The 26,910-nt window shown below is 42.9% G+C and overlaps 2 protein-coding genes across 4 annotated transcripts; both read left to right on the top strand.

The window, feature by feature from the left end:
- The first annotated feature begins 110 nt into the window (after window positions 1-110).
- On the top strand, window positions 111-21,005 carry LOC310995982 (bridge-like lipid transfer protein family member 2). 3 transcript variants are annotated; one of them, XM_083985220.1, is made up of 40 exons: window positions 111-242; window positions 797-923; window positions 1,078-1,204; window positions 1,361-1,410; window positions 1,506-1,647; window positions 1,727-1,845; window positions 1,987-2,047; window positions 2,125-2,317; window positions 3,398-3,506; window positions 3,624-3,748; window positions 3,847-3,914; window positions 4,004-4,140; window positions 4,437-4,555; window positions 4,997-5,190; window positions 5,916-6,213; window positions 6,470-6,675; window positions 6,763-7,813; window positions 7,918-8,109; window positions 9,511-9,713; window positions 9,952-10,070; window positions 10,169-10,392; window positions 10,696-10,886; window positions 11,066-11,165; window positions 11,278-11,477; window positions 13,881-14,178; window positions 14,261-14,418; window positions 14,593-14,799; window positions 14,970-15,069; window positions 15,304-15,486; window positions 15,595-15,716; window positions 15,817-15,972; window positions 16,155-16,276; window positions 16,361-16,541; window positions 16,896-16,982; window positions 17,853-17,963; window positions 18,079-18,214; window positions 18,540-18,664; window positions 18,948-19,049; window positions 19,307-19,441; window positions 19,667-21,005. In XM_083985220.1, exons 2-40 carry the CDS (start codon window positions 856-858, stop codon window positions 19,850-19,852), a joined length of 6,705 nt encoding a protein of 2,234 aa, XP_083841346.1. In that variant the 5' UTR covers window positions 111-242; window positions 797-855; the 3' UTR covers window positions 19,853-21,005. The 3 variants fall into 3 exon arrangements, with proteins under 3 accessions (XP_083841346.1, XP_083841347.1, XP_083841345.1); XM_083985221.1 differs by having other exon boundaries at window positions 115-242; window positions 794-923; window positions 2,125-2,308; XM_083985219.1 differs by having other exon boundaries at window positions 115-242; window positions 794-923.
- Window positions 21,006-21,362: 357 nt separating this feature from the next.
- On the top strand, window positions 21,363-26,910 carry LOC310996329 (ribosomal protein S6 kinase-related protein-like; the record flags this gene model as incomplete). The annotated part of the gene is made up of 12 exons (XM_083985706.1): window positions 21,363-21,392; window positions 22,928-23,188; window positions 23,304-23,387; window positions 23,479-23,547; window positions 24,592-24,661; window positions 25,152-25,259; window positions 25,357-25,397; window positions 25,483-25,510; window positions 25,752-25,841; window positions 26,230-26,318; window positions 26,410-26,520; window positions 26,625-26,910. The coding sequence occupies 12 exons, from the start codon at window positions 21,363-21,365 to the stop codon at window positions 26,895-26,897; spliced, it is 1,254 nt and encodes a 417-aa protein (XP_083841832.1). The 3' UTR covers window positions 26,898-26,910.

The raw sequence follows: 26,910 nt of genomic DNA, 5'->3' as shown, positions 1-26,910 counted from the left end.
TGACGGATGTTTGTGGACTGTATATGAACTGCAGAAAGACAGTGAGAAATCAGTGTTTGATGAGGTGATATCTGATCCGGAGGTGTTCCGGACTGAGCTGAGCTGCTCTGCTCTCCTGCTGCTGCCACTTCAGTCAGTCAGTGTTTACTCTGTCTGAGCACAGAGCTCAGTGTCAGCCCGACCTGCTTCCTGCACCGGAATGAGGTGCAACCAAAACCCACCAGCGACCTGAACATGTCGGGGTGAGTGAGTTTGACGATTATTTGCACGCCAAGGCGATCGACAGTTTCCCTACAACTACCAAAAAGATGCTTAGTTAGCTGTAGCGTTAGCATGCTACCGTGCTAGCTCAGATTTGCTACAGATTTGACGGTGACGCGGCGGCAAAATATCTTTAACTGTTTCATGTGTGGTTAGTTTTTTTTTAGGGATAATGCTACCGACCATTCACTGACATCGGTGACTAACGTTAATTAACAAGGAGTGAGTTAAGGTGAAGTTTTCCGACGCTGTGGGGGACAAAGTTGAGCTAGGTTGTTGTTTGTAACTACACTGTAGTTAATGAGCAGCGTTAGCACTGTGAGGCTAGCTGCTGTACCAGTAGCCCTGACACACAAACCAACTAAACGTTTACACATTTGCAATGCAAACGCTGCCTCGCACAGTTACGATGGTCGACGACAGGTTGATGTTTGCTAGTAGTGGACCCGTCAGTCCGAGGCAGAGGCACCTGGGTGTAATGAGTGTTGAGCTGAAGCAGCTGAATCTCTTTGGATCTCTTCCTCTTTGACAGCAGCTGATAGAGGAGCAGACGGACCCATGTCAGAGATTTGGGTGTGAACAACTTGGGACACAATGTCTCTCTTGCTGGTAGCCCTCGTCCTAATCCTGCTGCTTGGGATTGTGTCATGTGTCATTTTCAGGTAAGAAACGTGTGTTTTGAATTGTATGTTTTCCAACTATACTCTAAAAGCAACTTTGATTCACTTCATCCTGACACTGCATGGACAGGTCACAGGATCTACCATATGTTTAAGTGCTGGATCTAAGAGTTGTCCACGTCTCTTTGGCTTGCAGGTGGCTCATATGCACCCTGGCAGTGCGGTTCTTCCACACTGCACTGAATGCTGATCTAAAGATCAAGTCAGTAGGACTGTTTTCGGTCCAGGGAGTTAGTATCCAGTTTCACCCCCAGCATACTCTGGTAAGACGCACTGTTTACATGACATTTATGCCCCAAGCTCATGCAGTGCGACCAATCCCATGTCAGAATAACATGTCTGTGCACTTTCCCATGACATATCAAGTCAGGTACTTCTCTCTGACTTGTTAGCTATAACAGAGGTTCTCTTTATGACAGGAAATTGACAGAATATGGATTTCAAGTAAACTTCTAAACCAGGATTTGCCGTAAGTTCAGTTGTATTGTTTTACTTGCAATCTTTGAGCTACAGATGTGTTATAATCACCTAGTAGAGCTTTTAATCCCGTGTTGTCTTTTTCAGGAGATATCTGGCGTTATGTGTCGGTGAAACTAGAGTTAGGTTTGACCTGCATGCACCACTGAGACCTATGGTGAAGACAAGCCATGGAAACAAGTCAGGGAAGATTTCTGTCAGCCCCACAACGTTACGCATTCTGTCACAGGTATGGAGCCTCACTATAATCCAGTCTTTTGCTAAACTGAACTGTAGACAACATCTGATTTTCTGTCTTGTGGTCTCAGCTGCTGTCATTTCACGTAAGCTCGATCAATGTGATGGTCCTGAATCTCGCACTGTCAGAGTCCCTATGGCACATGACCATCACAGGCATCACCCTGTTACTTGACCACCAGAGTAAAAGGTAACTATGTCTCTCTTCCGTATGTTGTTTTGGTTTTAACACTGGTCTGATTGACGATTAATGTAATTTAAATGTATTTCACAGAACTGTCTGAACGTGGAACATGCTGTAATGTCATGTCTTTTTTTTTCTTTTTTGCAGGTTGGCATGGGGCTTCTCAGTCGGGCAGCTAAGCAGCAAAGTGCTGAAGAGCAGTCAGTTGGTGAGTTCTGTTCAGTTTTGCCACTGAAACAGAAACTTTGGATTTGATGTGTGTGACTAACATGCTCTCCACTGTAGGACATATGTTTGGCTGAAGTGTCCCTGAGCCTGCTGCTGTCCGGAGATGTAAGCCTTCCAGACATGAAGCCCAGTTGTCTGTCCCTGAGCGTGAGGACACTCATTGCAGAGCTGCATGAAGGACTGTTCCTCACCCAACTCCTGCTGCCCCCGTCTCCTTCAAAAAGTGTTCATGATGCAGCTGGTGAGCAAGGTACAGTCTCTGATTGTTATCATAGTAATAGTCACTCGTGGGAGGTTGATTTCATAATTTCATCAAAGACTGCTTGGCTAATTGTTACTTGGAATTAAACTTTGGACCTTATTTTTCATTTGACAAGTTATAATTTAACCAGCACATATGATGTAAGTGTTAATTCATGACATATTGAGAGTTTATTTATATATTTAGATGTTATGATACGATGTGGTCAGCCCACAAGACCATCCACTGGGCAGCACAATTCACCTAACATGTAACATGTAGGAGCTGAGGAAGATGAGTCACTGTAACCAGGAAATGAACCACAGACCATGAGCTGGTTAATTACAGTTCTCTGTAATTTCATATGCTCAAATGTACTTACAGAATGTTGACTGTGACAGCACTAATTGGTATTTTTGACTGCTTTATATCTAAACGTTTGCTTTATTCTAAAATGCCTGGATATCTATCATCATCTGTGCCATTTTTAGCCGTTCCGATAACCAGCAAAATAAATGAGGACAAGGTGATATCACACAGCTCTGCTTGACCTTGGGAAGTGTACACACTTAAATAGATTAACCTCCTCAGTCCAGTAAAGCAAAAGTTCTATTATTATATCGGTGAATCTTGTCATTTCAATTTCCTACTTCATCTTTATGTCTTTGGGCCACTAAATAAGAAATTAATTATTTAAAGTGGGAGCCGCTCTGCTCCTATAAATATACACTAACAATCACAAGGTCAAAAAAGAGGAAATGCCATGTAAGTTCACTCGGGTACTTCCGTGAAAAACTTATCTTTGGAACATGTGAAGCAAGGGCTGTTTTTAGGAACTTTTTACCATAATCCCCCAAATACTTTGTATTTATAGGCTCGGTTGACTCATCTACTCTCAATACTCAGCGGATTTGTGAAGTGAATTACATTTTGTGTGGAGTTTCTATACTTTCTATACTTGAATTTTCAAACATATTTCTTTAGCTGATTTTTTCGATAAGTAAGCACCATTTTAGGTAACAGACATTACATAATACTAACACAAAATACATAATATTGCAATTTGATGGTGTTACTTTTTCCTTTCAGAGTTCATCCAGACTGAGGCTGTGGAACGGTTTCATCAGCTAATTCCCCACACGGCCAATGTGGAATTTGATAATACAAATATAACCTTGTCCATGCATAGCCAGAAAAGGTGAGTTTGTTTTTTTTCTCCATCAGTCTCCTCTCCACAGTTATTGTTTTTTACCAACACCCTGTTGAATAACATGTTGTCTAAAACACTTCATGGCACTTTCCCCCATCTGTACAGACACCTGAACTGGACTCTAAAGTCTTTAAAGGTCTCCTATGGACGTGACAATGAGCAGCTTCCTCTCAAAAGTTTCACTCCTGAGTTGAGCTTCCCCCAGAGCAGCCTGGAGCTCCTTCTGGAGGGTTAGTGGGCAGCTGGGCACCAGACGCAATGCACACACAGTTGGATGGAGGAAAAAGCTATGAATAACATGTTCTTGTCACTTTTTTTTAATTGGCAGATGGACTTCTCCTCTCTCAAAGTAGGCAAAGGATCCTTTGTGTGAACACTCTGAAGACGTCCCTGCAGGTAAAGGAAGACGCTGAACGGTCAAATCCTCTGGTCAATGCTTCTTAATTCTATGATTTAATTGTATCCCACGTTTTTGTACATTTTAGGTGACATCAATTGACATCTCTGGGTCGTTCACAGTCAACACTTGCATCATCCACTACCGTCACCAGGAATTTTCCCATTGGCTAAATCTGTTACCATGGGAACAGCTAATCCACAGGAAAGCAGCACATAAAAAGAGGCAAGTTGCAAAAGCAAAGCTCAAAGTGAGCAAATTCCTGAGTGGAAATTAACTAATACCTGCGTTGGGGGAGATGTAACGGATATTTTCTTGGGATGGATGAGTCTGTATTCTGTCTCCACTTTGCCTAAATCACCCACTGTGATGACACTAATGATCTAATACCTTTTGCTATCTTCTCTCTCTCACCCATGTGTGTATGTGCGTACGTGTGTCACCCATTCTGTATTGTTTTTCCATAACTTTATTGTGTTGTGTAGTCCATTAGATTATTTGCCCACCCTTCTTTTCCTCAGGCGCCTCCCTCACCTGGACGCTCCTGTGATGATCACGTCCTCTGTGTCCAATGTTAATGTGTCTGTTCAACTGGGAGACACAACGCCTTTTGCTCTGGGCTTCCTGTCAGCCAACGCAGGTACCGTAGGTCTTTCACATTCTGCACATGTGCACATTACACACAGAGGGAGGCAGGTGAATGTCACATGATGTTATTACGAAATGAGGTGTCAAGTAGGTTAAAGTATAACCTCATCACAATGTGCTCAGTAATTACACTTTAAGCTGTCAAGTACAAATTGTTTTACTGTTATTACATCACATTTTCCTCCAATAAATCCTCATGTTTTTTTCTTTTGAAGACAACTTTTAGGCCAAAGTGTTTTCAAACACACCAAACTAGATTAGATAAGGTCTTTGTGTCGAATACCCTTTAAATGTTACACATTAACTTATTCTCCATTGTTTACTTTTCACAGCTTTTTGTCCAGAATGACTTAAATAATGAAACTGCAACAAATCAAAAATATTTTCCTCAAAGTGATGTTTTCATGCGACTGCGTCCTCTCCTTGTCTGTAGAACTGCAACATCTTCTTGACCTCAAAGTCGACAAAGAGAGCCCAGAACCCCAGAATGTGCACCAACGTGCCTCCCTCTCCCTGGACAACTTCTGGTGGAGAGTGGGTCAGGGGTCTCATATCCAACAAGCACCCCACCCTCCTGGTAAACATGTGTGGGGTGAAGCACTCATTCTAGACTCGCTCAGTCTTCAGGTAAGAAACCCAAATAAATATGAATCCTTTAGATACTTGTTCTGTTGTATGTGTAGTATAGTGATGCTATAGATTAATTGACACTCTCACATTTTTTGTTGATAAACAAGGATGTCACACTGTACAGAGCCTTTTGTAAAGTGCCAAGAGTTCATATCTTTGATATTTTCTCTAATTCCTTTCTGCATAGTAGTGTATATTTGTATTTATTTATTTCAGACATGTTAATTGAATCAGACTTCATCACACACAATTTCAGTTACACAATACAAGCAACGTGACCGAAAGGGAAAACGGGAGAAGCATAAAGCTTATCAGGTCCCGCCCCGATTACCATTCAAAATACATTAATAATTTCATCACAATTTTTCTTTCTTAGTATACGTGATACAACAGCAGAGCTGCGGTCTGGACTCCAGACAGCCAGTCCAGAATAACGTTAAATCAATTTCTAATTGTCTAGAATAGAGTTTCGTATTTCTTTTTTAAAAGCCCACAAGTTTCTTGATTTTTTAACCTCATCATCTAGTTTGTTCCACTGTTTGACACCAATGACCAGTTTTTGACTCCACCAAACACAAATCAAATGAAAGATAGGAAAATAACAATATGCTGTTTCAAGTGTAACCAAGTTTTTATGTTGATATGTTTGTCAAAGGTTTTTTTTTTTGTTGGCAGTTTTGATTGTTAATGTTCATGTGCTTAAATCTCTCATCATTTTTTAGGGGAGTTTCAACAGAGCTCTCATGGACTCGGGTAGCCAGTCTCCAAGCCTGAGTGTGGAGTCCAGTCTGAAAGGGCTTCAGGTGGAGCTTTCAGAGACCTGTGCAATGTGTCTGTCTCGCCTACTGTCCCTCATATGTGTTCCTGGTGATACGAGGCTGCAGCGGTCAGAAGTGGCCGCAGTGTCTCCCCCTGGTGACAAAACTGTACAACCCGTCCCCTCCTCACAGCTCCACCTTCTTTTTAAACTGGACTGCTGCCTGGAGGACGTTAATGTGTTCACACTCTCCAATCTGGCAGGTAAGAAGTTGCTTACCGGTCATATGACTGAAGAAGACAGTTGGAAAGTTTGTATAGACGTTTTCTTAAGTAAATGTTTTATAATCTACAGGGTCTACAAGGTACAGCCCATCTACATTTAGACGTATGCTATGCTGTCATTCATCAGAAATGATGATAAGAAATAGAAATGAAGTGAAGAAAAGTGTTATAGCAGGATAATAAGAAATCTCACCTGAATCTATTTGTTCTTTGTCTTTTCTTGTGTCCTCTGCAGGAGCTGTGTCTTTAAGGATGGACACTGTAGGAGTCCTGAGCTCTGCGGAGAGCTCCACGGTGTCTCTACGAGGTGTGAGCTTGTCTGCAGTGAAGACGCTCACAGAGAACATGGAAACATGTTGCCCTGCCTCCCAAACCCCGAACCCCGTGCTCAAACTCACCGCGATAGCCTTCTGTTACCACCTCACCACACACACCTTACAGGTAAATCAGATCGTTGTTAGTTTTTACTTCTCTGGACAGAAAGAGCATCAGTGTTTATATTTTGTGTTTTACCATCATCTCGATCAGGTTCAAAGTGAAGAAGAGCTTGTTCTTGAATGGACGCCGCCGGACCACATGGTGTTGTATCAGCACATGACCGAGGCCCAGGCTTGTTGGCACATGCTCTGTGGAGAGAAAGGAGAGGAGAGTCCAGTGACACCGACGGAGAGTGAAGCTGTGTCGGGTCAGAGCAGAGTGCTGGGTGTCCGTGTTGAACTGGGCTGTACTCGTTTAAGAGCCCATGTCAGCGAGCAGAACTTCATTCTGCTGCACACAGAAGCCCTCTCAGTCTCCAAGCACGCCGGCTCCACGCACGTCCGCTCCCCTTCGCTGGTCTTCAACTTCGACGGCAACGACATCGTCACCTTTAATGAACTAGACGTGGAGGCGCATGCAGAGCTGACCGAGATGCAGCTGCACAGAGACACTTTCTCCTTCCTCACCACTCCTCACAACCGCGTCTGGGTCCTCACGTGTCCCTCCTTGTCCGTGGAGTTCCCCTACCAGTACAATTTCTCAAACACCTTCGACAAGGCCATCAATGTGCAGAAGTGGTTGAAGACTCTCCATCGCCCCCCGAACTGGGCCTCCGCCGTCCAACGCCTGCCTCCGGACCTGGTCTTCAAAATCAGCCAGTTCTCTTTCGTCTTCCTAGACGACGTCTTTGAAATCAAGCTGCGGGACAACTATGAGCTGATGAAAGACGAGAGTAAGGAAAGTGCTAAACGTCTGCAGCTTCTGGACAAGAAGGTGGCAGATCTACGCAAGCAGCACGGAGAACTCCTGCCTGCCAGGAAGATAGAAGAGCTGTATAGTTCGCTGGAGAAGAAGCACATAGAGATCTACATCCAACGCTCACGCCGCCTCTACGCAAACACGCCCATGAGGAAGTCTCTGCTGACGTGGACTGTGTCAGACTTGGAGCTAGCGGTCCTGGCTGATCAGTCTCTTCACGGGCCTGAGAGGGTGAGGGAGCAGCTGAGGGACATCGACGGGATCAGTCCGTTCCCAAGAGAAGGACTCCCTCTGGTGGTGCAGTGGTGCCGTGCAGTCAAATTTAATCTGGCTGCATTTTTGGGTAAGGAAGACTGAACCCAAAAATAAATGTAGTTCTAATAGTTTTAGCATAACACAGCATGTTCACAGTGATTTTACCTTTGTACTGTCATTGCTTTGTGCCAGTGAGAATAAGGGACTATCCTCGCTACCTGTTCGAGATCCGGGACTGGGAGCTGGCAGGGCGTCTGATTGGCACAGAGCAGGACGGACAGACAAGAGCTCATCGCAAAGAGATTGTCCCACTCGGTCCACCGTGGGGAGATGTGACCGTCCACAGGAATATGCCACCACTCAAGTTCTACTATGATTTCAAATGTGAGTTATCGCTGTAATATTTGTCATCGTGGTGTTTCTCCAGCACAGCATCCCACACATATGACTGGATTCATTATCATTTTCATCTCACTATCATACCTGTGTGTCTGTAGATATCTATGACCAGATACAGCTACTCATGACTAAGACTACATTCAAATGTAGACGGCAGCAACAAAAATTGTAAAAAAAAAAAAAAAAAAAAAGAAGAATAGTCCTAACATTACAGTAGGTACAGTGTTTCCTCTAGGATTTTTTTAAGGAGTGGCGCTCAGACCCCCCCCCCCGTGATTGCCCCCCGCATACCGTAGCCGCCCCCCCCCCCCCCCCCCCCCCCCCCCCCCCGCGCGCACCTGTAAAGCCGGGTTTCCACCGAATCAACATCTCTTTTTTTTTTTCATGACAACTTCATGTCATGATGTATTTTTGCTATTCAAACAAACTACCACAGGTCATATTTCTCTTAGTTTGATAACCTGGGCCTTCTTCAGGAGACTTTTGGTTAAGTAACCGCACGGACAGCTCCTACACAGGATCGTTCTGCCGTCTCGTCGTTGTCGGTGTCGCTGCCGTCATCGCCGTTACCCCTCCTCCCACTCGCACCAGCGGACGGCCGCGGAGAGGAGGGGGAGTTTATGCACGTTTATGTTACAGCGCAGTAGAGGATATGTCCTGTTAAACTTACTGTGTACTATGCGCTACAATAACATCATCATAAGCCCGACGGACTGACACACACTTTTTAGTTTTTTTTTCTTTTCCACCAGCACTGAGCGCGACGTCCGACACGAGAATCAAACCCGCTAATTAAAAAAAAAAAAAAAACACCGGCAACAGCGACCACTGATCTGTCCTGAGTCTGTTGTCATTCTGTCACCTGAGTTCAATGATTCTGCGGAAAAACAGGCTGTGGTCTGTCATCGAGGTGCAGAGGGGGTGCAAAGAGTAGATACTGAGCAAGATAGTTATCTGTAGTTTACCTTAGTAGCTACTCGCGAGGCGCAGTGCAGGACTCTGCTGTGAAGGTGGAGGCATGTGGCGGTGGTGGATTAGCGACAATTAAAAAAAAAAAAAAAAAAGAAAGAAATTTGAAGCAGCGGCGGCTAGGATTTAGCTGTGGCGGTGCGCCACTGCTAAATGAATGTAGAGGAAACACTGAGGTATAGCTGCACATTCTGAAGGTATTTAGATATGACAAAAATATGGTAACACAAATAATGAAGAACAACCCACAACCTTAAGTGTTTAAGTGTTAATTAACAATCATTAAGTTGGTGAATCATGACCAGATTTGACTAAAAACAAATCATGATAATCATTTTATACTCAGTTTATCATCATTACTGTTACTTATTACTGTAACATGAGGTTCATTGCGTCTCACAATGGATCTTTTTACAGCTAACATCTCCCTCTACACCATCGTGTGGGGGCCATGTTGGGACCCTGCCTGGACTTTGATCGGGCAGTCAGTTGACCTGCTGACCAAACCCACAGTTGATCCCTCACCTCCCCTTGCATGGTGGGACAAAAGTCGTCTCCTGCTGCATGGACACTGGGTTATGGATATTGATCAGGCCAATCTTCATCAGCTAGCTACCGAGGTAAAACAGTCTTCACATATGAATAATATGTTGTTGTTTTTTTAAATCTCCAGACATACGCAGTAAAAGGTTTTGTAGATTGATTATTATACTTCATTGTGTATATGCAATCGTTTAACACAGCTTCTTTTTTTCTTTGTTTTTTATTTCATTATATGCTGAGCTTTGTATTGCAATTAAGTGTTCATTTTTTACAGAGTGCATGGTAATAATCTTGAGAGGACTTGCACTTTTACAGGACCCTTATAACACTACAGAAAACCTGCACTGGGAATGGAATAAGCTGAAGTTTGATTGGAACCCTGGACAGTTTGTTTTTAAAGGAGACCTGGATGTAAATGTGAGGACGGCATCAAAGTAAGTTGAGTCATCAAAGGTGAAAACAATGGTTAAACATTCATCTCTGTTTGTGGGGAATCGTTCACTGACAAAGTGTATCTTTTTTTCCAATTTAGGTATGATGATATCTGTTTCCTGCGTCTACCCAACCTGTGTATGACCCTTGACCTCCAGTGGCTTTGCCATGGCAACCCTCATGATCACCATGCTGTAATGGTCTGCTGTGCAGAGAACATTGCAGACGTGACCTCAGGACAACCACATGACTCCTACAGAGCCTTTCGCTCTGAGAACCTCAACCTCTCCATCACCATGGACCTTAACCAGCACAGCGGCACAGGTACAAGTAACTGAGTCACACAGTTTGATTGGTCTTGTAAAATCCTCAAAAACGTTGAGTAAATGAAAATTAATCTGATTTGTCTTCAATTACATTCACAAAAGTATTTTTTTTGTCTGGTGTAGAATATGTATTGTGGAAAGTCTCACAAATGCTCAATCTGATATGTTAATCATATCATTGTAGGACTTTTTATTCCCACTGGTTTTCTGTCATTTTTTGGACTTAATCCCACTGCACTAGAAAAGTAACGTGAAGTATTGTATACTGTATATACATTTCATGTATATTTTATCTTTGTAGAGCCCTGTCAGCCCAGAATCCTGCTGTACAGCAGCACTCTGCGCTGGATGCAAAACTTCTGGGCCACCTGGACGGGTGTTTCCAGACCAATCTGCAGAGGCAAGCTCTTCCACAGCCTCAGGCCGATCCGCAAGAAGCTGGGTCAGCACTACAAACAGATGTCCTACACAGCTGCCTTCCCACAACTACAAGTAAGCATCTCTTTAGGTCGCCCTCCAGCACTCCAGTAAAACCTTGCTTCATGTTTTTACCATGAAATCTGGAGTTGCAGTCAGTTACACAGTACAATATGTGCCTTGACCATTTAGTTAGTGTTTCCCTCTATTTGTTGATCTACCATTGGTATGTTCTTCTGTTGTTTATCTTTCAGGTACATTACTGGGCCTCCTTTGCTCAGCAGAGAGGAATCCAGGTTGAATGCAGCAAAGGCCACGTATTCACTCGAGGGGCACAAAGACTGATCCCTCAGGGTAGAGCATGATATGATTAATGGATACCTACAAATGACTGAGATTAGAGCACCAACAGAGCATGAAGTAGTTTGTGTATATTATTAATGTTGGTGTTTATGTGTTACCTCAGCTGGCACTGTGATGAGGAGGCTCATCTCTGAGTGGAACGTGACTCAGATGGTTAGTGAGCTCTCACAGGTGACGGTCCACCTGATGGCCTCCACCTGGGATGAGACGGCTGACCACCAGATCAACGCCCAGGTGAAGAAGACTCACCTCGTCAGCCTCTCCTCCTTGAGTTACCAGCGACAGAGCAACCGCATGGAGGAGGTAAAGTCCTAAGGGGGGAGGCATAACAGAAACATAATGCAACTCGAACAACTGTACAAAGCACATGAACATCAAAACTTAACTCATCCTCAATCTGGATCTCGTATCCATTCCTTTTCGATCCTCGGCTCCTTTGCAGAGGGAAAATGTAGTTATTCTAAAAGCTGGCGTTCAACATCCTCTGCCATCTCATCTATTCTCCTCTTAACAGTGTTATTGGAGAGAGGAACGTGTCCAACTTTACTCGTTGCAGCTTCCCCAAAAGGTTCCAGGCAAATGTCCTTTGCTGCTGGTAGAAATAACTGCTCCCTCATGTCAAAAGGCTTCTGTGCTTTTGCAATACAAAACAGTCAGCAAGAGCAGTCAACAAGAGAGAGCAGGATGTTTCGTCTCCAGGTGCCAAAGTAACTTTGACGGTTTCATAGCTTCTAGGGCCGGGACTCGATTAAAAAAAATAATCTAATTAATTAGAGGCTTTGTAATTAATTAATCGCAATTAATCGCATTTTAATCGCATATAAATATTTGACCTGAGAACAGTGAGAAGCATTTTTTTTCACATGGATTTTAGTATACCATTGAATGACTGAATGCATAAGCTTAAGCAACAAAACATTGTTTTTTTTTCAAGGTGGTACTTAACCAAGACCAACAGACTAGGGATGCAAATTATCGATTAATTCATTAATCGATATTTGATACATAAATGGTCTTTCCTGCCAATACACTATGATGATTACTGTAGTATTCAACTAGGCTACTTAAATCACAGTAGCAAACTGATTTGTTGAAGGGCGTCAGTTTAATTTGAAAAGTGGTGGGGACAATGATCATATGTATTTTTTATAACATTTATATGCGCATCGAGAGTGAGTGAGCGAGTGAGCAAGCGCGAGATAAATAGCGGGTGCGCACCAGATGATTGCCAACCGGCAAAAACTGAAACGAGACGGTTAAAGAGAGGAAAAACACAGAATATACAATAGGCCTATATGTCCAAAAGACTTTGTCCCGTCGTCACGACGTGAACGAGGGAGGATCTGATGGTGGCCCAGGTTTAGTGATGAGGAAACTGTCACTGTCAGCTGCACATCTGTCCGCAGCTGCTCCAAACAGACACGTCACTAACTTTATTTTGAAGGGACAGATTAGATGTTGATTTTGTTAACAGTGACTTTGTTGCACCCAAACATTAAGCATATATTGGGTGCTGTCTGGTACAACTGACCCCCCCTGAGGTTGAAGTCTTATGCACCGTGGACAGTGACAGGTCTGTAGCTACGTCTTGACCACATATCAGCTGTTCAGCTGCAGCAGAGGAAACTCCGCTGTTCTCAGCTTCCCCGCGACGAGCGCTTTTTTTTTTTTTTTTTTTTTTAATTAAGCTCCGGTAGCGACCGGCTAAACTACGGCAGGATACTGTAAACCAGCGCGGATCCGGTGTGTTTATCAAAGCTTGGTCGCCGTGCTGAGGCACCGGTCGGTTTGAGCTGCGGTCAGGCTGCATTAAAACTCCCCAGGCAGTGATCGGTGTCGGCGGCTTTTTGACTCGTTACTCACTGGTCTCTGTGTTAGTGATGGTACAGGCTGAGGCCAGTATACAGCAGGTAACAGTGTTGTTGTCTCTTTTCACCTCCTCTCTCCCTTGCAGTGATCAGTGCATGGATGTATTATAGGATCAGTGTCGGCGGCTTGTTAGATGATTGTGCTCCAGTGTAATCAGTACGCCTGAAACTCATCCAGTCAGAAACGTTCCGCGGTGCAAAACAAGTGCGATTAAAATGTGTTAATTTTTTTAGCGCGTTAATTTTTGTGTAATTAATTAATCGTAATTAATGCGTTAAATTCCCGGCCCTAATAGCTTCGTTTGCTAGTTTTCTCCACACACCGATTATATACAGCGGATTAGGAGCAGTTGCATCCCCAGCAGTGATAAATCCCAAATTTATGTAGCTGTCGTCATATTTTCGGTCGAATTTGGCGTTCTTCTTTTTAGTGTCTTCATTATTTTCGCTGTCTGTGGGCATTTTTTCAGCAGCTCCGGGGAAAAAACTTTCTAACATGTTTTTTTCATGCTTTTGTTGCTAGTTTATGTGCTGCTTGTGCAAATTTGACCCTCACTTCAAAAGATTAAAAAAAAAAAAAAGTATGTCCAATGAAAATAATCTTTATGATACATGATAAAGAGGTTAGCTTTTTAGAGTAATAATTATCAAAACACAATTCAGTACATATCTCATACCTCAGTTTTTCTGAATGGGTTTTCACGGCCTGGTTGGTCTGGTACCAGTCTGGGGCCCAGTTGTTGGAAACCCCTGGTCTACAGATAGCTCAGGAGATTTGCACCCTTTCTTGTTTGTCAACTATCCTCAATATCAGAATCTTTTTTTATGTTTCTGACAGGAGGTGAACCCGCAGGATGAGACTAATGCCTCTTACACTCACAAACTGCGCCTGGTGGACCTGCGTGCTTCATGGACCACTACTAACAGGAACATAGCCTTCGGGCTGTACGACGGTTACAAAAAGGCCTCTGTGCTGAAGAGAAATCTCTCCACTGAAGCTTTGAAGGGCCTGAGGATCGACACGCAGCTGCAGACCAAAAAGCTCAAACGCTCCCCCTCCAACTATTCTCCCACCACAGCTCCTACCACACCTGTCATGCCCACCGTCAGTCGTGCGGAAAAAAGTCAACATGAAGGTGAGAAAAATTAGCTTGAACGAAATGCAGCCAAAGTTATTTAAGGTCCACTAACCTCTTTCTCCTCCACTCGATTCTGTAGGAACATCTATGCTTCAGAAACTGATTGAGGAAACAGACAAGTTTGTGGTGTTTTCTGAAGAGGATTCAGGTGTCAGTGACCAGCTGTGTGGCATCGCAGCCTGTCAAACTGACGACGTGTATAATCGCAACTGGTTTATCGAGTTGGTCAACTGTCAGGTAACTACACTGATAATAGTAGTTTTGTTACTGTACATACTAACTACGCTCAGTTTCAGCTTGCTAAATAACTTTTTAAAAAATTCATATTTTGGAGAACTCAGGGTTTCTCCTAAACCTGGTTTAATGGAGTCAGGTCAACGTGTTAATCCTCCTCTACTTTGCTTCACCTAGATGATGTTGCGAGGCACAGAGACGGCAGGCTGTGTGTTGGTGTCTGCAGCAAAGGCTCAGCTGCTGCAGTGTGAGCACCATCCTGCCTGGTACAATGATACCCTGAAGCAGAAAACCACCTGGACCTGTCTGCTGGACGGCATGCAGTACTTTGCCACTATGGAGCCCAACCCATCTGAGCAGGAAGATAGACAGTTATGGCTGGAGGTAGGTGTAGCTCTTTCCCAATATCGGGGTGTTTACAACTTTGTAATATTCAGTTTTTTGTCAATATAGAGTATTTTCAGCTGTGATACATTTAATTCACCAAAGCTTAACAGTGGCATTGTGTGCACCGTTCCTCGACTGAATTGCTTCTTTTTCTATGTTGGGTTTAGGTGAAAAACATAGAGGAACACAGGCAGCGTAACCTGGACTCAGTGCTGGAGCTGATGGAGAGCGGCCAGGCCGTCGGAGGAATGGTTAGCACCACCACAGGTACGGCTCCATTCACTCTAACCGAGTATTGTTCCTCCCTGGCACATAGATTTTTAATTTTTGACTGGAAAGCTCTTGCACCACACTGTCTGTACACCTGAAACATGTATATCTGAATGCACAAACGATTGATCCTGTTGAGTAATGAAGCAAATATCACTTATGTATGCGTTACACTGTCGTGCCACATTAGTCTTTTACCATATCCTTGTGCTTTTATTTCAATTTCTCCAGATTGGAACCAGCCTGCTCAGGTGAACGAGGCTCAGCAGGTTCAGCGAATCATCTCTCGCTGTAGCTGCCGGATGCACTACATCAGTTATAGTCATGACATCAACCCAGAGCTGGCAACACAGATCAAACCACCAGAGCTGAGGAACAGCCATGAGAAAGAAGACCTGCTTAAAAAACAGGCTGGTAGGTCTGGTCACCTGAACCGGCACTCTGCCCAGGAAGAATGCACCCGGTTTTTTTTGTGATTTTACAAACACATTTTTGCATTTTTGCATTTGCATTTTTTTCCAGGGGCTGTGGACACTTTCACCCTCATTCACCATGACCTCGAGATATCTACCAACCCTGTCCAGTACGCCATGATCTTGGACATCGTCAACAACCTGTTGTTACACGTGGAGCCCAGACGCAAGGTAGGCCGGAGCACGCATTCGCCAATGATCTTAATCCATGTCCTCACTCGTGTTTTATCTCCGCTTATGCCATGTTCTTTTTCCTTTGTGGCGTGTCCAGGAGCACAGTGAGAAAAAGCAAAGAGTGCGTTTCCAGCTGGAAATTTCTAGTAACCCAGAGGAGCAGCGCAGCAGCATCTTACATCTCCAGGAGGCAGTCAGGCAGCACCTCGCTCAGATCAGACGCCTCGAGAAGCAGATATACTCCAACATCAGAGTGAGCTACCACAATATAATTCACCGCAAATAAATACGTATTATTTAAAACTCCTGCTTCATTTGAGGAAATACTGATTGCCGTAACCATATATATGATATGTGAACGTGAGCCATTCAGGGAAGAGGCACTTAAGTCATTAAACATGCGCTTTTCTCTCTGTTTTATTGCTCATCTTGTAGGCTCAACCCGAGGAGCTGAGTGGCGATGAACTGATGGAGATTAACACCAGACTGCAGAATCAGCTAAACCAGGAGAAGAATGACATGCAGATGAAGAGCGAAGAGCTCAATATTCTCATCAGGTCTCATACCAGCCCTCGCACACATTTTTGTAACCTGAAGAAATAGTTGGCACACAGGTCAAAGATATGCTCTCTTTCCCTCAGGTGTTTTAAGGACTTCCAGCTGCAGCGTGCAAACAAGCTGGAGCTGCGTAAGCCTCCGGAGGATGTGAGCGTGGTGAGGAGGACGGAGATCTACTTTGCTCAGGCCCGCTGGTGTTTGACCGAAGAGGACGGCCAGCTCGGTATCGCTGAGCTAGAGCTGCAGAGATTCATGTACAGCAAGGTGGGCACAGCAAGCAGCTTTGACCGTCAGGAATCAGACCCATCTGGCTCATAATGCTACTCCCTCCAGGCTTTTTAAATCAATCCCGATGCCTCCATCTGTAGCACATAAATTCCTTGGCTTTAGCTCTTTTCCAGCTTTCTCTATTTCAAAAACTATCTGAGGATAACAGGAGCCATATTGTGATATGTCCTCTTTAATTAAGTTGATTAGTCAAGAGCATATAATGTAACTACAAACAGACAATTTGTACTTCAAACAGTACGAAAAGATTTCTTATTCCTGATGGGTTCAGTTTTGTCCTTGGTCACTGCTACAGAGTAAATGTTGATGAGACTTTTTTTCCCTTCACAGCTGAACAAGTCTGATGACACAGCAGAGCATCTTCTGGAGCTTGGGTGGTTCACAATGAACAACCTGCTCCCCAATGCAGCATACAAGGTAAATGAGTTACTCAGATTTGGTTAGTTATATTCATTTAATTCTTATTGTAGTAACTGGCTATACTCTAGTCTAAAACATGGCCCACTGCTTCTTTACTGTCGAGTGAGAACAATGACACATATGACAAATATTTCTTTGAAAACTATGCTGAGGACAGTTGTGGACATGCAGACTGTGGTCACCAATGCAGTCCAGTATAACAGCGCAACAAGTTTCTCAGATGGTGCTGTTTTTATTGTTTTGTTTTGTTTTTCCAAATGAAAGATGGAAAACATTAGAAACAGAATTACACATTCCCTCTCAACACCACGCCAAAAACCAGCCTCAGTAATACACATACATGTAAAGTGAACACCTCTCTGATAGTTTCAGTCAATACTGAACATTATTATCTTTGCAAAAGTTGCTGCAGTGTTGTATGCCGTTTGATTTTACAGGTGTACCTACCGACTAAAGTGATGAATGTGTGTGTAATAACATAGCTGAAAATGCAGTGTTTGCTCACATTTATGACTCTCTGCCTGGTTTCCTCTGTGCAGCGTGTGAGGGTACGTACACTGTTGGCACAGTGACAAGACTGTGATGTCTGTGTTGACTCCATCTTGTTTGTCCAGATGGGATCACTCGCTGGCTCTTCAGAGTTTCATATTCAGTGTTGCATGCAGACTCAAGGATTCATTGACGCATGTGTGAATGAGGGCTCATTACAATTGCACTTAAAACCTCATTAAGTTTTACATCCTGTGCTCATATTGTTAACTACTTGTGCTGTTGAAGTCGTTTTCAAAGTCATATCAGTCGGATCGGCTGCCAGAGCTTCTGCTTTAATGTCCCTGGAGTTAAAACAAACTCTCTTTTGTGTTCCAGGTTGTGCTTCGCCCTCAGAGTAACTGTCAGTCAGGGCGCCAGTTTGCTTTGCGCATCTTCAGTAAAGTGCGCCCCCCTGTGGGAGGAATCTCTGTGAAGGAACATTTTGAGGTGAGGACTCTGACTTTGCAGCCTCTCTGAAACAAACAGTATATACTGTTTTTCATAAAGGACTTTTTCTTCTTCTAACAAATGTTTTTTTGTTGGGTTTTTTTCAAATCATCAGGTGAACGTGGTGCCTCTCACCATCCAGCTGATGTATCAGTTCTTCAAAAGGATGATGGGATTTTTCTTCCCAGGAAGAAATGTTGAGGAGGAGGAGGTCGCTGATGAAGAGGACAAATTCAGATTGGTTACCACTGGTATGGTTTTGTCACCAGCATCAATATGACGGCTGTAAACCGAGCAGCACTCAGTCTCCCATCTCATTGTGTGATCATAAGTCGGCAACCTGCCATGTAGGAGATCAATAATAGTTTCCATGCTCTCTTGCAGACGTGTGTGTGTGTGTGTGGTGTTGAGTTACCCATTACTGTGTTATGTCATCCCTCTAAGCTATTAAAAGTCTCTGTCACTGTGGATATGACCTTGAAATATGTGTGTGTGAGACTCAGAGGGAGTATAAGGTGTAGGTTGCGGTGTCAGCCGGAGGTCGCTGTGCTGATGCTAATGTGCTCTGTGTCACAGGTATCCCTGTTAAGCCTCGGCAGTCGTCAGAGGACACCATGGGCGCCATGGGCCCCAGCAAAAGTGTCGGCCAGGGACTGAACCGCACAGCCGGGGTCAGGAGGTCATTCAGGAAACCTCCGGAGGTATTGAAACTTTTTTGGATCGTCTTCGGAATAAAAATATTATTAAATTATAAATAAATTGGTTCTTCTTATTTTACTTCAGGCCCTTTCCACCGACCTATTACACTTACAGTTCATGTGTTTACTCAGAAGAGACAGAGGATGTTATGTAATAAAACAAACATAACATGTCAGACCTGCAAAACCACTGTATGTCAGATCGTATAATGTCTTTTTTGGACCCCACTGTTCTGTCCTTAGTCTTTCTCTGAGTTAAAGCATTTTACAACTTTCCTCTCACCAGCATCCTGTTGATGACATCGATAAAATGAAGGAGCGAGCTGCGATGAACAACTCTTTCATCTACATCAAGATTCCCCAAGTGCCCCTCTGTGTCAGCTACAAGGTGGGTCGCTGTTACTAACCCCTATATTGACTCTCATACTGTGATTATGTCCCTGGTCATCGCTGTCGGTAATGAACATGAACAGAAACATAGAAAAAAAAATAGACAGAATTATTCTCTTATATTCCGTCATGATACGTTATTCTGGAAACAGCGCAGGTCATCCAATCAAAACCCTGTCTCACAGTGAAACATGTCTGCATTCCTGTTCACTGAGATTCATTTATGCTGAGCTGTGAAGCGTCTGTCATCCTCAGGGAGAAAAGAGCAGCGTGGACTGGAAGGACCTGAACCTGGTTCTGCCTTGTTTGGAGTACCACAACAACACCTGGACCTGGCTGGACTTCGCCATGGCCGTGAAAAGAGACAGCCGGAAAGCACTTGTAGCACAGGTACACGAAATTGTGCTTTAGGTTGTCATCAAAAGTGGACACCGCATAGTATATCACAATCACATCACTGCTCTCTTATCCTTTTGAAAATGAATCTATTGGTTTATCAGTTTATTCACCATTGCCAAGAATAACTAGTAGGAGGAAAGGCATACCGGTACATTTGCACGGACGATGAGGAGTTTTATGTTTATGAAGTTGTCCTTTGTGCTCCTTGTTGCTCAGATGATAAAAGAGAAGCTGCGTCTGAAGCCGGCTTCAGGCTCAGATCTCAGAGGGAAGTCGTCCGAGGGGAAGTCGGACAACGGCCTTCAGCAGCAGGAGGAGGACGAGAAGGCACGACTCCTCATCGGCCTCAGCAGCGCCGACAAGAGCTCCAGCAAGAAGAGCATCTTCAGTCGGCGCAAGTGACACAACAAACACTCAACATTTCACACTAACCCTGAGCTGAACTGGATGATCCACTACGACCACTGAAACACTCCCTCAGGACAGAGATCAGGGGAAAGCCAGACTGTCTGAGTATCAGCCTGGCTTTTTTTGAATCACAATGAGAAGGGAGATGGCGAAACATTTCATAGAGATAAGGGGATAGTTTACAATATCATACAAGCCTGCTGAACTTAAAGAAACATTCTGGAGGTTTTGTTTTGACTCCTGATTTGAATTTCTGCCCCCAAATCCCTGCAGGTGACTGAAAACAGCTCCAGGATTTACCAGGGTGCCACGTTGACCAAATATATCTTATCTTCTTTATTTTTTGTGCCGTTGTAAAATGTCACTGCATTTCATACTCTTGCAACTTTTTAAAATAGTGACCACTTAAGGTTGCACTGAATGTAGCGAGGAAGACTCACAGTATGTAGCTAGCACTTCACTGTCACTGCTTCCTCTGCTTCTGTAAAATGCAAGACTCAGAGCAACTTGTCCTGCTGGCTCGGGAACACACTGTAAGTCCAAAACAAAGTCTGCTAGAGTAAGTAGGACTCATTTGAAAAGCACCTTTAAGGTCGTCGGCTGTAAAAAAAAAAAAAATATGATTTTGAAAATGCCATAAATAAATATATCATTATGTTTTATTAATTAGAGCTTATAGGAGTTGTTGGGGCTGTATGACTGTCACTGACAGGAAGGCCTTTGCCCACAAAAGATGCTATTTTATATTTTACTTGTGAATGAGTGTCTGCATCCCTCAGCTTGCTGTTTTACTGTACCTCACCTCAGTGCAATATCTATATCAAGAACAGAGCAGCAGAAACATTTCCTGTGTTGTATAATGTGGCGGTTGGTTTGAAGGTATTGTGGCAAACAAGAGATGAGTTGTGGCTAATAGCTGAGTGTATGTTTTGTAACTTAAACACTAAAGCACTTTTTATGCAAAGTATTTTGATATTTTTGTAATAACGGTTGGTTTCTGTTCAATTACTGGTGTAACTGTGCTGCTGCAGCCTGTTATTTCAGTCACGAGTAAAAAGACTGCCCTAAACATTTAAGTTAAAAATGATGACATCACAAAAAAAAGCCTGTGTTCACATTTCTATCAGCTGTGTGGCTCATTGTTTATCTGTCAATAAAAGCATTATAGTCTCTATGTGGTGCTTTGTGTTTGGATTCATGTGCGCAGTTAAAAAAAATTTAAAAAAAAACCAGAGGGGCAGATCTGTGAGTCGCAGTAAGTTGGGGAAGGGAGGGTTGATCGATCATCAAGCTGACAGGTGTAAGTGGAGCGGAATCGAGCTCTTCCCGCGCTGCCTGCAAACACTTCTCTCTCCTCCAGACACTACAACACGGACACGTGGATGTGACGCGCAGGGATGGACCGTGCGCCTGTGGATCAACGGAGGACGCGAGAGGAAGAGCTGAGACTGTCGCTCTGTTTGAGTGAAATCCTGCGGTTTTGTTTACCGGCGTGGAGGATGTGATGGGCAGCGACATGAGTAGGAACAGCAGGGTGAGTGGACCAGGAGAGTTATTTACACGATGAGACCATGTAGATAGTCAGCTGTTATGTAAAATACCAGTAACAGCTAATGGAGACATGCTGTGTTTTGGATTCAATGTGTTGAGTTTTTATAGTAAAATTACACAAATTCAAGCTGAACTGAGCACGGTGTAATATAAATACAATTTTTTTAAAAAAAGGCAATTGAAACTGTAAAAAGCAGTTGTGTGTATGATAGTACAGATGTTTGTTTATGTGTGGTCCACCGCTCATTGCTGGGACGGAAACAAGCACGCACTATCACAGTGAGGTCTTTAAAAATAGACCAATAGATTAGTTGTCAAGTGATCAGTGACCTTCCCTCCGACCTGCAGCTTGAGGGTCAATAGATGTGCAGCACTGATAGAGGTAATTCTGGCTGATTAAATCAGCTATGTCATCTGCTTTACACCTAAACATCACCAGATGCTAAATATGAAGCGACTGTGATAAAAATAAAAATAAAGATTTCCAAGGCTCAGTCATGAATAGTGTACATTAACTAACACTGATTTAAATAATGAGAACTTCCTGCCAGAGCAGAATTTATAAAGCCTCAATCAGTCCATGTAATTATTAATGATGAATTGATTGCTACTGCTTTATAGATCATTTATAAGGTAGGCTATACATTTGAACTTTTAAATTACCAGGTTGTGGAAAATCCTCCTCAGTTGGCCCCTGACTATAATAAAAACATGTACATGGTGGATGGATTATTGTAGAAACTTCAAGTAATGATTATAATAAATGCAAGTGACTGACTAATTTTATTAAGGCCTCATTAGAAACTGAGAAACCCCAGATTCTTTTGATTGATGTCATACCAATAATAATTGCAAACCTGATGACTTATTAGAAAGTGCAAAACCCTGTCTGATAAGATTAAATTCATGATTTACAGCTAATAAAGCCTTTACAGATGATGTCTTATCAAAGTGCCACCCAACTATCGCTTAATCTCTCATTTGCCAATATTTATAATTCTGTACTCTAAAAAAATATATTTAGTTGTTGCTTTTGCATCTGTTTCAAAAGAATTATTCATTTGAAACAGATGCAAAAGCAGTAATCAGACTATAAACTGGAGATTAAAAGGAAAAGGGAATGTTTTTTTATAAGCTCAAAGTTATACTTTAAAAAGCCTATTCAAAAGATGTTTTATTAGCTGTATGTAATAACAAAAATACACATAATACAGCCAAATGGTCTTTTTTAGTAGCCTACTGTATTGCCATTATGGATAATGACTTATACACTGAAGCAGCCTGTTAATTGCTTATCATATTGGATATGATTTCAGTAACATCAGGTGTCATTTGAATGTTATACAATTATATACGATGCTCGCCTCTGAAATGTGGTGGAGTACTAAAAAATGGGAAGAATGTAAAAGTAACTCAGAATTTTACTTAATTACTTTCATTTAAATGGTCAATTTGCTACATACATTTTTGTTACATTCCACCCCAATTTTATTTTTCATTATCTCTTATCCCATCTAGAAAGAGGGACCAGCTGCCCCCCGTCGATTCAGCCACGGTTTCCTCTCCAACACAGTGGTCTCTATAGCTCACAGACTCGGACACTCGGCTGTATTTTCTCAGCCCACGGGGCTGGACGACAGGCTGCCTGCCCCCGGGCAAGTGCTGCCTCCAGAGGACAACAGTGAGACGTCAGACACAAAGAGGACTCCTCCAGCTTTTATCTCTGTCTTTCTGCCTGAGTTCCCACACCGCAAATTTCCTGGACAAGACAATTTCCAGGTACCCCAGACCACAGCGTAGGATGGTTTAGCACTGATCTTTAGGGCAGATGTTGCAGTTCAGCAGGAAGAGTGAGGAGAAGAACAGTGAGATAACTGTACTTCTGTGTCTACAGATCATGGGCCTTATAGCTAAAGGATCATATGGACCCATAATTAAAGTAAAGGACATTTTCAAAGAGAGGACCTATGCTGTTAAGGTCAGTTGAGCTGTAATAATCAGGACTATAACAGCACTATACTCCATGAAAATCAAATATGTTTTGTGTCATCATTTTCATTGTTGTGCAGGTTCTGCCAAAGTCAGAGATCTTGAAGCATGGAGTGCTGGAACAGTCAAAAGAGGAAGTCATCATCCAGGTATATCACTCATGAGTATCATTCTCATTAGGTAGAGGTACTGTTATTTACTGTGCTTGTACTATACTAATAATTCATAATAATTCATTTGCCATCTGCTCTCATTTATATTATACACATTGACTGCTAAGAACAAATTGGAAATCTTTACTCTAATGAAGGAATGACAGATAGAGTTGTGCAGTGTGTTGACAAAGTCTGAGCTCTTCACTGAATGTGACTGGAAGTACGTTCATTCACTTTATTATGAACATCTGTGCATGTGTTTATTTGTGCAGTTATTCAGTCAGTCAGCCAGTCATGCTGCAGCAGTGCAGTGGGATACAGGATACAGGAACTTCCATTAATGTTCATATCAAACATCTGAATGGAGAAAAATATGATCAGTGCCTTTGATCGTATCATCATGAGCAGAAAAACATCGGGCAAAGTGCCACAGACAACTTACCGGTTGGCTATGGCCCCAGTGTACCATCTTCTAATGGCTATACTTCCAGTGTGATAATGCTCCATGTCACAAAGCCAAAATCATCCCAAACTGGCTTTGCAAACACGACAACGAGCTCACTGAACTTCTGTGACCTCCCTAGCAGCCACCAGATCTGAATCGAGCAGAGCACCTTTGGGACGAGGTAGAATAGGAGATTGACAGTATGAAGGTGTATAGCTGACTAATCTGCAGAAATGACGTGATGCAATCATACCCACAGTCTCAAATGAATATTACCTACATCCTGTGGAATCCATGCCGTGAAGACCTGAGGCTGTTTTCAGAGCAAAGGGAGGAATCACTCAGTAAGGTGTTTCTCGTAAAGTGCTCACTGAAGCACAGGCGGTATAAAATGACTGAGTGCTTTAGGGCTGTAATCAAATGAGCCCTGTGAGATAAATGACATAGTTTCTGTCCATAAATAAGACTTTACTTTTGGTATCATGGTCTCATATAGGTAGTTTCCTGTCCATCTCTCATTGTGATATTCACTCTCACTCTGTATATGTGTTTGTGTGTGTGTGTGTGTATGTGTATCGACTGTTGCATTGCAGCGGCAGCTCAAACACCCATTCATCCACAATCTGCAGGACTGCTGGCAGACACAGCGCAACCTCTTTATTAGTGAGTTCATAAATACAAACCATGGTGCATTTCCACTCCCTCCCTTATGTGCTTATGCTTTTTGTGTTCCTGAAAAGTTATCCCTCCTCTGGTGCTACGCTAAAATAAAGTGGACTGTTGTAAATTCAATCACAAACCTCTGCACTGGATATCGAAGAGGTGCACTGCCATCTAATGAAAGCACTGGGTAAAGCCCATGTTCCACTCAGTGGGGCTGCTGCACTGCCAGTGAATTCACAGTTAGATTTATTTCTGTCCATTAGTATTTTATTTTTCAGTTATGATTTTGTACAAAGAGGAAAATGTAACTCAGCAAGACAAAAGCATGTGTATTTGTGACTCAATCCTCGCTTTTTCCTTCCCCCAGCAACAGTGGGATGAGCAAATCTTTTTTTCTCTTCTGTCCTCTTGTTTTTTTCTAATATCTTATTCAAGACAACACCGACCTGCATTAAAACTCAATCGCATCTGTGTGTGTCGTCCTCTGCAGTGTGTGACTACTGCGGCACTGGAGATTTGTACACTTACTGGTTACTGAAGGGCCGGTTTGGGGAGGATGAGGTCCGGCTCTTTGCTGCAGAGCTGGGCAGTGCACTGGGTTAGTGTCAGTCAGACGTTCATCACACTGACTTCTAATATTGACTCAAAATCTGTGTTTACGTGTGTGATTTCTGTCTTGTGCTTGTTGTTTTTAGGATTCCTACATGACTTGGGGATCATGCACAGAGATATAAAGGTATGATTTACACATGTTGCGTGATAAAACATATTGGCGCTTAATATTTATGATTTTGTAGGTTGATCATTTTGCTATTTTTCAGATGGAGAACACTCTTTTAAGTGATCAAGGTACTGCCGGTTTATAATTTTCATCTGGTTTGTAAAAATATTAGAGCAGACTGTGGTTATTAGATTAAATTAGATTTAACTTTATGATTGATTATTTAATGACTGATTATAAAATGCTAACTATGGGTGATGATACACCAGTGTTAAATTGAAATCATCATTTACTGCTTTATTCTGTATATAAACCAGTCAGTTTGTATGCTGCAATATTTTCAGAGTGCATTTATGTGCTGTTATTCAGGTCACCTTCGATTATCTGATTTTGGACTTTCACGTCGTCTGAAACGAGGAGGACGAGCTTTTACAATATGTGGGACGATCCAATACATGGGTGAGAGTTTGGTCTAATAAATGAAACGTATTTCTCGAGAGAATATTCCCACTTGACAGAAATGATCATTTGTTCCAGTTTGAGCTCCAGTATCCAGTGAATTGGCTCAGATTAGTAGTTTGGTTCTAATAGGATGATATTGTTTTAGTTCTGTCATTGTTTATAGCTGCATCACCATCACAGCCCCACCTGTGTTGTGTTCCCGTTGGATTCAGTCGACCCACTTATGCGAAAGATGCACCTGTGATGCACATTACATAATATTTTGGATTATGTTTCAGGCTTTTCATTTATGTTGTGTTTTGCTCTCTGGTGTTGCAGCTTTTGACATATCTCTGTGTGATTCCTCCTTTGTATTTAGTTGTATTCCCTTGTTTTGTGTAAACAGCTCCTGAGGTTTTAAGTGGGGGTCCATACAACCACGCCGCTGACTGGTGGTCTCTCGGCATCATGTTGTTCTCACTGGTGACAGGAGAGGTGAAGACAAATTAAGTATAATGTCAATGTGTCAATTATTGGTCACATTGATTTGTGCACACCCATCTGAGCACTTCTGAATACACTTCAGTTTCCAGTACCTGCAGAGCCAGACCACAACGCCATGTTGAAGAGGGTCAGAGAGTTTCCTTACATCCTGCCAACCGTATTCAGCTCTGCACTGATCGTACTGCTCACTGAGGTTTGTCAATGTGATTTTCCTCTCTCTTATTTACACACATTTTTTCCGTTTGAATGAAATATACTAATATGCATGCCTATCTGTTTCCCTCTTCATTGACACAGCTTTTGTGCAAGAATCCAGTGAACCGCCTCCGTAATCTGGAGAGTTTCAAGATGCAGGCCTTCTTTCGTGGCACCTCATTTGACTCTCACATCCTCCAAAAGGCGCCTGTTGAATTCATCCTGCAGCTCAGGAGTCATCCTGAGTGGGCAGCCAAAGCAATGAGAGGCCTTTCAGTGGACTATTTTGATAACTTTGACTGTGATAAAATTCTCCATTCTCCCACGACTCCATCCGAACTGTCTCCTACTTTGGTGAACGTGGAGCTGAGCTGAGCTATGGAGCAGA

The sequence above is a fragment of the Trachurus trachurus genome (genome assembly GCF_905171665.1).
Source record: "Trachurus trachurus genome assembly, chromosome: 13".
In the NCBI taxonomy this organism is placed as follows: domain Eukaryota; kingdom Metazoa; phylum Chordata; class Actinopteri; order Carangiformes; family Carangidae; genus Trachurus; species Trachurus trachurus.
This window is presented reverse-complemented; position numbering and strand designations above follow the sequence as displayed.

Bases quoted from the DNA above. Each gene is read 5' to 3' on its own strand.
- LOC310995982 (XM_083985220.1), top strand. From the start codon at position 856: ATGTCTCTCTTGCTGGTAGCCCTCGTCCTAATCCTGCTGCTTGGGATT. The intron at 4,556-4,996 runs GTACCGTAGGTC...CCTTGTCTGTAG, and splicing joins CTTCCTGTCAGCCAACGCAG to AACTGCAACATCTTCTTGAC. The intron at 14,800-14,969 runs GTAGGTGTAGCT...TGTTGGGTTTAG, and splicing joins ATAGACAGTTATGGCTGGAG to GTGAAAAACATAGAGGAACA.